The 16128-nt window shown below is 44.1% G+C and overlaps 1 protein-coding gene across 5 annotated transcripts; it reads right to left on the reverse strand.

Annotated features, from left to right (window-relative positions):
* Nucleotides 1–1589: 1589 nt before the first annotated feature.
* Nucleotides 1590–8910, reverse strand: LOC139063256 (heterogeneous nuclear ribonucleoprotein Q-like). 5 transcript variants are annotated; one of them, XR_011516626.1, is made up of 12 exons: nucleotides 8758–8897; nucleotides 5706–5859; nucleotides 5470–5588; nucleotides 5180–5401; nucleotides 4856–5032; nucleotides 4647–4782; nucleotides 4374–4579; nucleotides 4096–4245; nucleotides 3906–4027; nucleotides 3236–3768; nucleotides 1965–2052; nucleotides 1590–1853 (listed from the first exon to the last, which is right to left on the reverse strand). XR_011516626.1 is itself a non-coding variant. In XM_070544571.1 (12 exons), the coding sequence occupies exons 2-11, from the start codon at nucleotides 5857–5859 to the stop codon at nucleotides 2011–2013; spliced, it is 1704 nt and encodes a 567-aa protein (XP_070400672.1). In that variant the 5' UTR covers nucleotides 8758–8897; the 3' UTR covers nucleotides 1590–1853; nucleotides 1965–2010. The 5 variants fall into 5 exon arrangements, 4 of the variants coding, with proteins under 4 accessions (XP_070400672.1, XP_070400670.1, XP_070400669.1 ...); XM_070544571.1 differs by having other exon boundaries at nucleotides 3393–3768; XM_070544570.1 differs by lacking the exons at nucleotides 1590–1853; nucleotides 1965–2052 and adding an exon at nucleotides 2986–3120.
* Between the last annotated feature and the right edge of the window lie 7218 nt (nucleotides 8911–16128).

The following is a 16128-nucleotide window of genomic DNA, read 5'->3' on the forward strand; positions in this document are numbered from 1 at the left end:
AAACCTTCCAACATCCCATGATCTGCATTTCTCCTACCAGAGGCTGTTTACAAGTGAAACAGGAAGTGAAACATTAATACAGAAACACTTGATTGGTTGAAATGTCCCTTTAAGTGAGAACAAATGAAAAGCTAATGAGGTTTAATCAATTTCCCTCTGGGATTAATAATGTATTTTTGAATTGAATTAATTTGTTCTCACTGCTCTCTAAGTTACTTTTATAATCAGCTTTAACCCTTTGATGCATAACGGTCACTACAGTGGACAGGAACTCAAAATTGTTATTTATTTGTTTTTGCTATTAAGCACAGCTGTCGAAGACTTTATTGCATTTGAGCCCCTCCATTTGGACTTCAGTAAGCCAAGCCACCATATTTCATGTTCAGAATGCACGCTGTCCACTGAGGTGTACATGTAATAAATTATTTGTAAATTATACAATTTTACAAAAAATATGTTGAAATTTGTTTCATTCACACCTAAAGACGAACGAAAAAAATTGTTTAAAAAATCATGGTTGAAGATTTCATAATTCATGCACCAAAGGGTTAAAAGCACCAGAAGTGTATTTTTAATCTGACATGGCAACCCATAATCCAACCACCACCTCCTGTACATTAAGGACCTGTTTCTATTCCATGTTGTTTGAATCCAGTTTAGTTTGACTACGGTTAAACAGTTTATGGTTTTGTGGCCGTGCTCTAATAAATAATAAATACAGAAGGTTCAATAACTTTATTATAAAAATAGGTTCACGTCATGTCGCTGTACAGTATAAAACATCGCATTTAGAAAAACTGATTAAAAACTCACTTTTACAAACTGGGTTCAAAACCACCATCAAGCTTCTGACCGCTGGGATGAGACGAGGCTGAAGCACCAATGAAGCGACCGATTTCCTACAATTCCCAGAATTCCTCTGAGCTGTCAGTCAGCAGCGAGCTTTAGCTTTAGGGATTTAAAATTCCATAAAGGACTAAAATGAACATTAGTAGAATAAAGCTACAGATGGCCCCTTTACTGGTTATGTCACCACATGCAGACCTGTAGATGAACACATGATTAATCAGACTAAATATAACGTGTCTGAAGTGTCGGGTATGATCACCAGTTCACAGGTGAATACATATGTGGTGATGGGAGGAATCTGAAGTGCTGCAGTTCTAGGGATGGTTTAAGAAGCAGGAACATTTAAATAACTAAACAAAAACAAAAAAAGCCGATCCCGGCAGGAAAGGCCCAATCCCGGCAGGTAGGGGTCATTCCCGGCCGGCGAAGGCCTGATCCCGGCCGGTTATAAATGAAGCCTGATGGCATTCGGTTTACTTAAGTTTTGCTTGAAAAGGCAGAAAAAATTGTGACAATTAAAATCTCAGTTCTCAAGACTAAACTGGTTCTGGTTCCGTTTTGAACCTGAAAACGGGACCACCCTGGTTCTGGGACTGCTCTACATCTGGCCAGACAGTTTGAGTAACCTGTCAGCATCATCTTAAGTGTTTCTGGTTCAAGTTTCATTTACAACCGGATTGTGGAATCATTCCTGATGACATCACATCGGCGTTCCTTCATGGAAGACAGAGGCTGACTGCTTAGCAGGACATGGTTTATTTGACCATCTGGAGGCGTGGGCGTGTCTGCTCTGCTGTCTGTGCAGACCTCGGAGGAGGTCTGACAGAGACATCACGCTGAGGTAGTTCACGCTCCGTTCTGCTGGATTACCTGGTCACCAGGTGAGCACACCAACGTCACCAGTCAAGTCCGTCTAAATAAATCGAGTCCAATGAAAAGTGCAAAGCTTTATCCAGAAAGATCAGGAACTCCTCCTCAGCACGGCTCACATGGCTGATCTGGATCTGGGTGAAAGGGGCGGGGCTTGTTAACGCTTTACAACAAAATGATTCTCCTCAGATGTAGTGGGACACCTGCTCCTCTACAAGCAGGAGCAGTGGGTCAGCTGACCTTACCGTTGCCTCAGCGGACAGCCGGCGGTGAGCCACGCCTGCGCCGTCTTCATAGCAACGCATCAGGACCAGCCTCCACCCCTTCCTCCGGCTAGTCAAGTGACAAAAGAAGCAATTAGAGAACGGAAACAGCATGACACACACACACACACACCTCTGAGCATTAGCAGGGAAAGCATTCATTCACACATGTAGTAATGCTTTAAAGGACAAACAGCTGGCTCTGAGAAGAAACAGGTGAAAGGGACAGAAAGCAGGTGAGCAGCAGGTAAATCTAGAACAGGCGAGTCGTGCAGCACAGACTGAGGCATGCAGGGTTAGCATCCAGGCCTTCAAACAGCAAGAAGATCCTTCTGGGACAAGAAAAGCTTCACTTTGGGACTCAAATTGTGCTTTTTCTCCCATGGGTCGGTAAGGAACGTGGGCGGGGCTTACTCTTGATGCTGCCTTCACGCTGAATTTACGACACCAATTTGTCAGACGTTAATGTTTTTGGATGGATGGAGTATGCCACTCTACACATACAGAGCACTGGAGATGCCGACTCAGGAGTAGGTGACTCATGCATGGTGACACTGTAGCACGTGGCCAACTTTGGCAAACCTTTGGTCCTTTTCCTTCCACAAGGAGCCTTAAATTTGAAGGAAATTTGAAAAGAGAATTTGCCGAAACATGAATTTGAAACACAATTTGAAGTTTTGTACACGTGTGCGTGTATGTTTATTAATGCAGACAAACAGCAGAGTACAAGCCAAAATGTGAAGCCAGAACCAGGAGCGCCGCGGCCCCGTTTCCTTTCTGCTCCAGGACAACACACGCAGTACTTAGACAATACAAATCGTAAGTTCATTGGTTTAAACACATGTGCAGGAGACATTAGCGTTGTTGCTGTTAGCTACTGAAACATGGAAACCAGAATGTCTAAAAACACAGAGCCGGAGCCAGAATGCCGCTCCAGCACATTGGTCGTCTAAAAAAAGGGTTTAAAAGTTTGCTGTGAAAATCGTACAAACCAGGCAGGAGTAACACGTGGGAGTGTGGCTATGTTGGGAGTCCAAGTGTATTATTCAAATAAAGATCTGCTCATGTTACCAATTTGGAGGAAAACAGAAAAAAATGCAGGCAACTGTGAGGACTGAGGGCCAATCAGATCAAGTCTCTAAAAAGACAAAAACAAAGAGCTTATTTAATCGAAGCCCGTCGGCTCTACTTCCACTGTTGCCCAAAAGAATCCTGATAAAACTCCTGGTTGTCAGATTTGTAACCATAGTTACCAGAATGATCGCCACCATGGAGCGGCTGCTGAACAATGGGTTGCGAGCCCCAGTTCTGATTATTGGTCTGGCGCCGTTTGGAATCGGGCTGGTTGTACCCGTCAGCTTTGCGCTTTCCTCCTACATTTCCACCGCGACCACCCCGAGCACCACGTACCCCTCCTCGCCCTCTCGGCTGCATGCCTCCTCGTGCTCTGCGCCCGCCTCGGCCTGGTCCTGGCCCACCGCGCTGGGAGAAGTTGGCCCTGCCCCTGGGCGGCCCCACGCCGCCACGTCCTCTAGCTGGCGAGGCTCCGCCCCGGAGGCCTCGGCTGCCGCTCCGCCCTCTGCCCTGGTAGTCATCGTAGCCATAGTACGGGTCATCGTAGCCGCTGCGATAGTTGTGATAGTCGTAGCTGTAGTAGTCATAGTAGTCCTCGTAACTGTAGTAGTCAGGAGCGTAGGAGTAGCCGCCGCGATTGGCCCCTCGGCCCCGCCCCCTGCTGGAAGGAGATACGTGGGCAGGAGGGGGGAAGTGGTAATAGTCATTAAACCTGGTGGATAGAAAAAAAACACACATCAAAGCTCTGATTCTCCAGGTAAACCACTATTATAAAGCTGTTTGTTTCTTTAGGCTCACTGTGGGTAAATAGTGATGATGTCATCCTGCCACTTAAGGGGAGGGACTTACATCTGTGTCCTAGCGGCTTGTCTCTGGGCTTTACGCTCTTGTCTTTTCAGATCTGGCGGTTTGGCAAAAACAATCTCGATGGGCTCCCCTTCCAGCTCCTTCCCGTTCAGGTCTTGAAGGGCCTGACGAACACAAACCGGGTTTAGGACGCCGTCTGAAGCGGCTGTACGGTGTTGGAGTTCTGCCGTACCTTTGCTGCTCCGTCCCGCTCTGCAAAGTGAATAAAGGCGTAGTCTTTTAGTTTCTTCACTCGCTCTAAATTTCCAAACTGGCTGAAGGTCGTCTCCAGGAGCTCCTCCGTAACGCCGTTGGCGAGATTCCTGACAAATAAGACCTTCACCTGCAACAGGAAGCAGCAGCAGCTCAGCTTCGGGCCGCCTGTCCCGCCGCGCTACTTTAACTGAAATATACGTTATTAGTTCCTGACTTCCCCTCGAGCCTCTTCGGGCTCGGTAAGTCTCGGCTCACCTTGGCCATGACATCTGGGTCGGGGTCCTCGATGGGATCCGCCCACTCGACCGTCACCAGGTTGCCCCAGACCTTGACCTTACCGCTCATTAGTCGGCGGCGGGCCTGAGCAGCGGTTTTGTGGTCTTCGTACTCCAGGAAGCAGAAACCTCGGTTCTTCTTCTTGTCATCGGGTTGATGGTACAGTATGACATCACTGACACCTTCTGCTCAGACAGAAAACAGCGATCACAGAGGGCTTGTGGTCAGATGCGTTTCTACGGCAGCGCCTACCTGTGACTTTAGAGAACTCTTCCACGATCTGCTCCTTGTTTTTGTTCTTGGGGATGGAGCCAACAAACAGCCTGTTGTTGGCAACAGAGATGCAAACGCCGATGTGCTTCCCAGGGCGGATCTCGTAGTTGTTACACTACACAACACAACACAGAGCTTAGAGATGATGAGTTTACCTTCAACACCTGGGCTACTTCTGTTTAACTGACCAGCTTCACAGCCTCCTGGGCTCCTTCTTTAGCACAGAAGGTGATGAAGGCGTAGCCCCTGTTCAGGCTGCTCAGGGGGTCCATCATTAACCTGAGGTCCCAGATAGGCCCCGCCTTCTCAAAGAGAGGAACCAGCTCATCTTCAAACAGGTCACGAGGAATCTTTCCAACAAATATCTGGGGGTGGGAGTCCAACCGTGTCCGTTAGGCTGTCCGTGTTTCATTGGTGATAGCATTTACTGGCTGTGTGTTTGACCTTCATAAGCTGAAACATAAATGATTTTTCCCTCTCAGGTTTGATCTTCAGACCCGCAGACATCTCACCTCAGTCCCGATGGTTGGCTGGGGACCGGAGAACACAGACTCGGGTGGAGGTCCTCCGTACTTCCTCTGGCCTGTCGTTACGTCCAGGGTGTAGCTGGTTCTTTCTAGCAGCTCTTTTATCTTTGCCTCGTCTGGTCCTTTGGTGGAAGGTGAGACTTTAGTCCCTTGTTTCTCTCTCTGCCTGTAGGTCTTCATCACCCCACAAAGAAAGGCACTTTTGTTCTGGAAAACAACAATTCCTTTTCAAATGAAAAAAGTCAGTGTGAAAGCCTCCAGGTGAGGATGCTTACCTGTACGTGTGACAGATCACTCTCCTTAAACTGGACCAGCACCTGCAGAGCTCCATCTTCATTAAACTCCTTTAAAGCTTCGAGGGCTCGTTCATCCAGGTCACTGTGAGCCACCAGACCTGTGGCAGGAAATGCAGTAACTATTATTAGATGCACTTAATGATGTTCTGCTCTCACACCAACCAACACCACCATACAGGTAGGAAACACTGTTGTCAGGTAACTGCAGACCGTACCTTCTGCAAACAGCTCATCTAGCTTCTCCGCTACCTTCTGAGCTAAACCAGCTTCCAACAAGGCCGGGAAATGTTCCGTGTGGGCCACTGCTGATGTGTCCGTGGGCTCCTCTGTGTTCCCGTTAACGTGGTCTGTGGCCATGTCTCCAGACATCTGCAGACACAGAGCTCAGTTACCACCGGGGCTCATGGGAGACAGATCTATGTCTTTTAGAAACGCTGAGTAAACATGTACAAATTGTTCTGTAGCCAGTTTTAAACCGTTAGATCTTTAACTAGAAGTGCTCACGGCGCATGTGCACACATGCATCAGCGCAGCTCACCAGCTGTTTCCCTATTTGCTCATTTTTATTTGTACACTATTGCACACAATAACAAGGACTGTCAAGACGGCGTGTTTGTCAGATTAAACTGATAAGATGTTGATTCACTTTCATCGTCTTCCTCCTCCAACCTCCAGCGATCCCAACGGACAATAACAACTGGGGATGTATGCTTACCAAACTTTCTTTAACCGGCTAGCGACGCTCCGTAGCGGTCAATAGCCCCCCCCAAACATTTGCCTCGCTCTATGAATAACACTTTCTCCATCTACTCTTTAATACAATGACTCACGACTTAAGTCCCACACTCGTTATGTTTATGAACAAAAGTAAAGAGAGTGGGATGACAGCTGGATTGTCCGTCAGACTCAGCGGACCATCTGATCTCAGATACGCAGCGCTGCTTGTGATCACGTGCTGATAAGTGCAGTCTGGCCGCGGTTTTAACACCTAGTGTAATTATTTAGTTGAATGCAAGAAAACTTAATTTCTTTATTGTACTGGACAAATAAGGCATCAGGCATAAGGAGCGTCACGGCCGACGGACCTGCTGCTGGTCTCGGCTCGGCGCTCTGATGTGAGGCTTTTTGTGCTCCAAGAATGAAATAACGAAAGAACAAACAATAACCGCTAACTCTAATAACCGCTTGTGTTTCAGCACATTTGTTAGGTCTTGTGATGAGCTCATTTCTTCTTCTGCGGTCGCCCAGTAAACCATTTGACAGTGGCACTCTTGCGTCCTCTAGTGGCACAAAATATATTGCACCAAGCACAGCAGAAGGACTTGAAACAGTTAACTGGAAAAAACTAGTTTACCTGGTCACAACATTAAAGGCAATTAAGCAGTTAACTACGTGCATCCCTAATAATACGATAAGTCTGACGTGTTGTGTAAAAACAGCTGATTTTAGCATATTTGTGGGCCCAACATGTCGCTACCAGACATACAGTGTGAGCACGTAACTCGTGAGACTTGCTCTGCAAGGAAGTCGTACAGTTTGAGCTGAAACTCAACTCTACCAGTTAAAACACCGCCCAGTTAAAGGGCAAATTTTTATTTCCTGTGATGAAATGTAGATCCCTTTGCGTTGGTTGCACCAGCACATGTAACAGTTTGGACTGTTTACCATGATGCTTCTTTCATTTAAATTCAGTCTCGGAAATATTCCTCAGCTTTTAGTATCGCGATATTTTCTACTCTGTATCGCGATACGTATCGTATGAACATGCATCCCTAACTCTGAACACAAAGTTTTTACGACAGAATAAACCCCCTCAATGCTCTTGACTTACTAGTTTGATTATGAATCTTTTCTTATCCAGTCACATCTTATCAGTCTTACTCCACTCCCACTTCCTGTTTGAAAAATGCAACAAATGCTGTTGCCTAGCGCACGCACACACACACGAACACAGGTTCACAACAACATTGTGACATAATGTACCAGCTAACGTCATGGTGTACCTCTTAGCCAATAGCAATGTCAGATTTAAATTCAGCTGCAGTGCAGGGTGTTTACCTGAACACGGTGCGACACTGAGTTTTAGGAATATTATTTACATTTGAAGTATGATACACTAAAGGCCCAAATTATTGACTGCATGCGTCTACAGCCCGATTAGACACTAGTTTATATAATGTATCAGCAAAAGAAGTAGATTTGGGGGTGACTTGCTCTTTAAAGTTGATAACCCTGGTCCAATGGTCTAACCCTTGTCCTCCAGGGCCACCGTTCTGGTGTGTCTGCTCCAGTAATTGGTTTCTTAGGGAAGCGAACTGAACCAGGTGTGTTGGAGCAGGAAAACAACCAAAACATGCTACACGGTGGCCCGGGAAGACCAGCGTTAGATTGCCCTGGCCTAACTGTTGTGTTAGTGGGTAAATCTACCGATAACACCTGTTGTGATCCTAGACTGGTTTAAACACAGCTAACTGATCTGTTTCCGGGTGACTTCAGACAACAGCCGCCGGTATTTGGCGCCATCGAGCTGGACAGCGGACATCGTCTGACCACACTGATCCGGTTAGATCGTTACTAAACTGAAAACCCATCAGCGACAGATCGGAGTCGTTTAAAACAAACAAAAACATGGATAAGTAGCCCCAGAGCAGCGACCCGGTCTAATGGACCATAACTGCTGAAACCAACACTCACCACACCTGAGAGCGCGTGGGGCTCGAGTAATAATAATAATAATAATAATGCACTGAGTTTATATAGCGCTTTTCTAGACACCCAAAGACGCTTTCACACACTCTCACATTCACACACTTGTAGCCACAGCCGCCCTGGGGAGGTCTGACAGAGGCGAGGCTGCCATTTGGCGCCGTCGGCCCCTCTGACCACCACTAACACAGGCAAGTTGGGTGAAGTGTCTTGCCCAAGGACACAACAGCAGGATACCCCTGGCGGGAGCTGGAATCGAACCCATGACCCTCCGATCACGAGGCAATCCGCTCTACCACCTGAGCTACTGCTTCCCCCGTAGTAGGCCTCGGTAGTTACCGCGCCGACACCGGTGAATGGAGAACGTGTACCGTGATGTATTAAACACTGTTGGCTATGAGCCATAAGCTCTCCTTTCCCTGCATTACCCCAATAACGGCATCGATGGACGCGTGTCCGATTCTTTCCTCAAAAGACCGGTTAGCACAGCCGGTCGAGCAGCACGCTGTAGAGGCGCGTGCACGAGCCAAACTCGGGGCTACCATGTTTGTTGCTACCTACCACGCGAAGCTACCTGTGGGTGCACGATGCTGATCCGCCGTGTTGATGATAGTCCAAATTAAGAGAAACGTTAGCGCGGGTAATCTCTTGGTTGACACCCGGGATACAAAATGGCGTCTGTATAACGTCGCGAGCGCTGCTGCTTCATTTTAGCATAAACGGGGCTTCTGAGTGACCTTCGCAGGGGCTCCTCCGGTTTCACCACCGCCCGGTGAGCGATGCTATGGGATTAGATTTGTGCCAATAGGATCAAGAAAAACACTTTGAAGATCAAATATTAAGACATTGCGAGAGAAAAAAATTGTTTCAAAAGAAAAACTTATGATCTGAATCAACTTCTTAAAATGAGTAACAAAGTATGTTTCCTTTTTCTGTTTGCCTCTATGTGTTTTTGTTATCAGTTTCCTTAGTTTCGTTCTCGCTGCACACAGCTTAGCTCTCACTACCAGATTTGCACTTAAACTTTCTGGCTTTCTCTTTTGCAATCCCTGAGTTTTTGGTTGCAATTCTGACACAACCCTTTCGGGTGGGTGGGACTTCTGAGAAGTCCTCTCCTATAGGACAGTGGTTTCTCTTGAGTGACTGTTCAGTGACCCGGAAGTGATGTAGCCTCCAAGACATTCTTTTCCCACCTCGGTCAACAACATGAATTTTGAGCCCCAAACACATTATTTCTGCTGTCTGTGGTGTCTACTGAGGATCTAAAGTGACAATTGATGATATATTTGATCTTTTCTTAGTTAATCTGTAAATTAAGCCACTTTTTAAGTTGGTTTTAACCAGACGTTAGCTCACTAGCTAGCTGCTAAGCAAGCATTGTGCTAGCCTAAGGACAATGGTCTATTGTTCCAGAGAGACGTATTAAAAATTCATCTTAACATATTCATTACTGGTTTCATGGAATTAATTATTGCAGTTTATGTTAATAAGTTTGCTAATTTTTCAGGAACCTGTGGAACATCAGAGACTTTGCAGCTACTGGAGCTAACCTGTGTACTGCTAACTTGCTACAGAGGAAGCAGCAGAAAGCTGAGCTAACAGGCTAGTTTGCAGGTAAATACTCTTTTAGTGGAACTGTAGGATTTTTATGGTATAACTCAGACAGAATCTACATGAGCTATTGTGGGAAGACATTTTAACTACATTTACATACAGATACATGTATTTTTTCTTCCATGTTACTTGGACGGGCTAAACAAGTTCATAGTTCTGCCTGCTCCTTTTTCAGTGAAACGAATGGATTATATGATGTAACTCTGACTGAATAATAATCTAAGTGAGCATGTTTGATAATACATTTCTTACTAGTATACAGATCTGACATTTGTTTGTCAGAACAGGACAAATCAGATTCAACCGCTCAGATTGGTCACTTCAAACAAGGAAAATCTCTGGCTCTCACAGACCTGTAACGTCTTCTTTAAGAAGCTTTTCTGTCCTCCAGTCGTTACTTGTATTAATGGCACCTGTTTGAACTCATTATAAGACACCTGTCCACAGCCTCAAACAGTCACACTCCAAACTCCACTATGGCCAAGACCAAAGAGCTTTCGAAGGACACCAGGAAAAGAATTGTAGACCTGCACCAGGCTGGGAAGAGTGAATCTACAATAGGCAAGCAGCTTGGTGTGAAAAAATCAACTATGGGAGCAATTATCAGAAAATGGAAGACATACAAGACCACTGATAATCTCCCTCGATCTGGGGCTCCACGCAAGCTCTCATCCCGTGGGGTCAAAATGATCATGAGAACGGTGAGCAAGAATCCCAGAACCACACGGGGGGACCTGGTGAATGACCTGCAGAGAGCTGGGACCACAGTAACAAAGGTCACCATCAGTAACACACTACAACGGCAGAGAATCAAATCCTGCAGTGCCAGACGTGTTCCGCTGCTGAAGCCAGTGCATGTCCAGGCCCGTCTGAAGTTTGCCAGAGAGCACATGGATGATACAGTAGAGGATTGGGAGAATGTCATGTGGTCAGATGAAACCAAAGAAGAACTTTTTGGTATAAACTCAACTCGTCGTGTTTGGAGGAAGAAGAATACTGAGTTGCATCCCAAGAACACCATACCTACTGTGAAGCATGGGGGTGGGAACATCATGCTTTGGGGCTGTTTTTCTGCTAAGAGGACAGGACGACTGATCCGTGTTAAGGAAATAATGAATGGGGCCATGTATCGTGAGATTCTGAGCCAAAACCTTCTTCCATCAGTGAGAGCTTTGAAGATGAAACGTGGCTGGGTCTTCCAACACGACAATGATCCCAAACACACTGCCCGGACAACAAAGGAGTGGCATTTGAAAGTCCTGTAGTGGCCTAGCCAGTCTCCAGACCTCAACCCCATAGAAAATCTGTGGAGGGAGTTGAAAGTCTGTGTTGCTCGGCGACAGCCCCAAAACATCACTGCTCTCGAGAAGATCTGCATGGAGGAATGGGCCAAAATACCAGCTACTGTGTGTGCAAACCTGGTAAAGACCTATAGTAATCGTTTGATCTCTGTTATTGCCAACAAAGGTTATGTTACAAAGTATTGAGTTGAATTTTTGTTATTGACCAAATACTTATTTTCCACCCTGATTTACAAATAAAATTTTAAAAAATCCTGCCATGTGAATTCATGGATTTTTTTTCACATTCTGTCTCTCACAGTTGAAGTGTTCCTATGTTGTAAATTACTGACCTCTGTCATCATTTTAAGTGGGAGAACTTGCACAATCGGTGGCTGACTAAATACTTTTTTGCCCCACTGTAATACATATATATATATATATATATATATATATATATATATATATATATATATATATATATATATATATATATATATATATATACATAATGTCTAGATGGATAGTTTATCCAGCTTATTTTGAAATTCAAATAGTTTCTTTTTCTTCAGGGGATAACTTATCTGGACAAATAGATGACAACTGTGTTTTTTTAGAAATCACATTTTCTTCTTCATAATGTTTGCATTTTGCTAGCTCACTACAGTATTTTCTAAAAAAAATTTCCAGCTTTAAACTTTAGAAGTTCCCATTTACTCCCATATACTTTTTCAGCCTGGGCCTCATTCCAAAAAGCTTGTATTAGTTCCTTAACCTTGGCTTTTACTATGCCATGACACAAGATGGAGCTGTTGAGTTTCCAGTATGCACTATGTTGGTGTGTGGTGGAAGAAGGAAGTACAGAAATGTTCATTTGGATGGCCTTGTGGTCAGTCAAATGAGTCGAGAGAATGTCAACCTTGACATATTCATCGAGAATATTTGAAATTAACCAAAAATCTATTCTTGATTGTCTGGTTCTTGTTTATTACCCCAGGTAAAAATTCTGTCATGTGGGTATTTTTTCCTCCAAATATCTATTAGATCAAATCTTTGCATTATTGATTTTAGGTGTATATTAGCATTAGATTGAGGACCTGGTGGCCACCTATCCATGGTGTTGTCCAAAGTGACATTAAAATCATCTCCTATAACTAGATAAGCATGAGGGAATTTAGCCAACCAATAACAAATTGTCTTTTCCATGATTGTAAGCAAATTGTTATTCTCACATGTCGAGTTTAATCCATATATGTTAATTAGAATGAAGTTGTAAGTATATATTTCCAGAATCTGACATATATAGTGACCATTATCATCACAGTCAGTATGTATTATTTTATCAGTAAAAGTGTTTAAGAGTACAAACTCCAGCAGACCTTTGTGTAGCATGTGAGAAAAAGGTCTCATTTCCCCACTGAGATTTCCAAAAGCAGACATCATCATCACCTGTATGAGTTTCCTGAACAAAACAAAAATCAGTTTTGCATTGTTTCCCAAACACAAATAAAGCTTTTCGTTTCAAGTTATCCCTTAGACCCCTGGCGTTGAGAGAAACTATGGATAACAACAAATCTGTGATATTAAGATGAACTTTAACTTGTCGATCACACAGTTCTTACCCTGCGAGCTAAATGAAGGGTTGATACGAGAACAGCATCAAAATAAGGTATAAGAACATGTAAATACAACATAAATGCACGGCAAATGAGCCAACAGTCACTTGCAGAACTTAAGGCAAATTGTCTGGGGGAACATGGTGCAAGTGTGGAGTTGCTCCTCAACTCAGGCTGGAGGAAAAATCTTTTTCTCAATAAAAGCACAGCCTCCTACAAAGTATGCGATTTTCCCCGCCTTGCGTGCTTCACTCACAAGCGGCCAGAGATTCAGCCTTGCTTCTCTATCAGCTTTGCAGGGATCTTCCGCAAAGCGTAGACCATTCCCTCGAAGGTAGGTTGAGTTTTCGCTGCAGCCCACACCGCAGCTCTTTGCACCCGTAAGGAGAACTGTATGATGATGCCTCTGGTGGCGCTCGGTTTCTTCACCCCGACCCGGTGGACTGTGTCGATAACATCTGGGAGTTGTTCAGCATCTGATGGCAGCAGCTCCTGGCAGATACGGGTCACGTCTTTCCACACATCTTTGTCTTCCACCCTCTCAGACACTCCGTGTAACTTTAAATTCCAGTGCCTCGAATATCTATTTCAGTTATGCGCGATTCAAGCGTGAGAAGCTGCTTCTTTTCTTCTGTAACAGTGACTTCGAGTTGAGAGACCTTACCCTTTACCTCAATCACTTGCTTGCAGAGGACATCCAAATCTCCCCTCAGGCTCGAGATTTGAGCTGTATTATCCTTAACCACAGTCTTCAGTTCATCCGATCTGGCGTTGATCAACATTGATAAAGAGGTGACAGTATCGTTGTTTGCCATTTCAGATTTACCTTTCTTACTGGGCAGTTTCTCTGGGGTAATGGGGAGAGGCGGAGATTCCACTGCATTCATTACAGAAAATTTTGGGGCGACATCGACGGCAGAATAGTCATGGCAGTTGTCGATAAGAGCGTTGGAAGCACCTGCAACCGCCTGTTCCTCCAGCTTCTTCATCACACTTTTTCTCTTCCCGCTAGAGTTTGCCATAACTTGAAAAAGAAGAGTTTGCTAATTTAGCCAAATAAGGTAAAAGGCTCAGTTCTGAGTCACAATAGGAAGTTTCAAGCCGTATTATAACATATATTTGCAAAATAAAGTTCAGTTTGATAGCTGCCCTCGAAACAACGCGTTCGTTCACAGCGCCATCTTGGCTCCCCCTCGTCTCTAGTAGAAGTGGGGTCTCCAGCTCTGCAGCTGTACCTTTGCCTTCTGCCCGCCGAAAATGGTGTATGATTGGTCAGTCCTCGTGCACATGTGCAGATTATCGTTCTCTTTCTTTACTCCTGGAAGAACGGTTCAGAGTGCAAATGGTTTGTTGCTAATCTGTAGGGAATAACTACAAGAAAGTTCTACAGAAAGTAGCAAAGAATCCTGAGAAATGTCGTTAGGTTTGTCGCTAGGCGCTTTTTGGAAAAAAAGTCGTTGAGGGGGGTCAAAGAGTCTTTAGGAACAACGACAAAGTCGCTGAGTTGGCAACACTGGACTCTCCAGTGTTCCACAAAAGCTACTGTGTTGTCCTCAATGTTAAAAGTTTTTTTGAGGGATAAACAGCATTCAAAATTTTTATTTCTTTAACTTTTGGTTGTAAAGGGAGTTTAAACGGACTTTACGGAGTTTTGAATTTTTATGCTCGCGATTGCCCCCTCAGGCCAAAAGTGTAACGGCAGCTCCAATAGTAGGCTCGTAAGTGCAAACTCCTTAACGAAAACAAATATAACAGCTGAGACAGTCAGCTCTGTGTTTGTGTGTGTGTGTGGCCCGGAGGACAGAGGACAGGAGAAGGCACAGCTAATTAATTAATTTGGTTCTGTACCTTTCTCTTCAGCACAGCCGAAAATGTTTAAGATGGGTCAGTCCTCCTGCATGCTCTTGAAAAATTGTTCCAAAAGGAAAGTTGAACCCACAACTTTTTAATCTGTGAATTCAATGCCGTTCGGTGAGTCTCAAATAAAAATTTGGGCATCTTACTGTAAAAAAATATACCATTAATGTAAAAAAGAAACTCTAAATAACCTATGTTCACATCTAGAATCGAACCCGGGTCTTCTGCACAAAAGTTTGACATCTTACTAGGCGAGCTAACACACCAGTGACATCACTCGTATCTGTACCATTTAAGAACGGTTCGGAGGGCTATGCCTGAGCGTGAACACGCATGAAGCAGCCTGCTCGACCCGAGCAGCTCTCTTTTTCTGTGATTTTACAGAAAAATAGGCAATCGCAGTAAAAATGCCTGGGCTCATTTTACAGCACCAGGGCATTGCAGGAGAATGTATGAAGAAGAAATTTATTATTTCTATACATGTTTTGGCTGTCAAACTTCCATAATGCCCCTTTAAGCTATTGTGTTCTTAGTTTTTCGATCAATTTCTTTTCAAACTTGTAAACTATGTTTTTCCTGTAAATTTTACAAGGGAATTGATTTCCTGTTAAACATAGTCTGATAAACTGGTTTGTACATTTTTTGTCAATAAGAAATATAACCCTGTATAGAAATGATGCCTTTCTGTTGATTTATGTGTTGGTGTTCCATAATATTCCTGGTTTGGAAAAATAAACTCTTTGGGTAATGCTCTTAGCAATCTGGTCAAATCGGGTTCAGGAGGATTGAAGTTATATCTTAAACAGAAGTCTTTATAGCTGTTATAATCAGACTTTCAGGCCAATTTAAAACGCTTCTAAAAGATGGATGACACAACACTCTGGGCAAATGTGGCTGATCCCAAAAAGGACGAGCCGAACAATCAAACCTCTTCATTAATTTCGATATTGTATAGCAATAATACAGTTTATCCTACTACTACTTCTTATTAGTCAAAATTGCAAATTACGACAACTATGATGTTACTAGTAGAACTTATAATCTTGTAGCATCTTAGTTCAAATTTAAATATTCTACCTAAAACTGTCAGTGTTGTGCCCCCTTCAGGTAAAAACTTTGCACTGCATTTAATTAAAATCTGCCATTTCTATTGGGTAAGAGGTACACTATGATGTTAGTTGGTATATTATGATGTCACAATGTTGTTGTGAACCTGTGTGTGTATTTGTCTGCTAGGCAACAGCATTTGTTGCATTTTTCAAAAAGGAAGTGGGAGTGGAGTAAGAGTCTGGTAGGGGGTGACTTGCTCTTTAAGAAAACAATCTTTTAAATAGCGCCTCTGTGGGGAAAAATGTAGGTTCACTTTTAGAAATGTTATTAATCAACACTCTAGGGTAAAAGTTTTCCCTTCTAAAGCTACACCTTGTCTTTCTATTTATTTTCTTATTCATTCCCATCAGATCCTCTTAAATTTACCTTGAAAGTCAGAGTGTGGCAGTGTGAGGGTCCTGTCACAGTGTCCCGATGGATCATGCGCCCTGGCTACGTGGCCAAAGGGATGTCCC

Source organism: Nothobranchius furzeri, chromosome 2, assembly GCF_043380555.1.
Source record: "Nothobranchius furzeri strain GRZ-AD chromosome 2, NfurGRZ-RIMD1, whole genome shotgun sequence".
Classification (NCBI taxonomy): Eukaryota; Metazoa; Chordata; class Actinopteri; order Cyprinodontiformes; family Nothobranchiidae; genus Nothobranchius; species Nothobranchius furzeri.

Coding starts and splice junctions, on each gene's coding strand:
- LOC139063256 (XM_070544569.1), bottom strand. CDS start 5,859: ATGTCTGGAGACATGGCCACAGACCACGTTAACGGGAACACAGAGGAG. Junction 5,402..5,469: donor GTGATCTGTCACACGTACAG/GTAAGCATCCTC, acceptor GTTGTTTTCCAG/AACAAAAGTGCCTTTCTTTG. Junction 3,769..3,905: donor CAAGCCGCTAGGACACAGAT/GTAAGTCCCTCC, acceptor TCTATCCACCAG/GTTTAATGACTATTACCACT.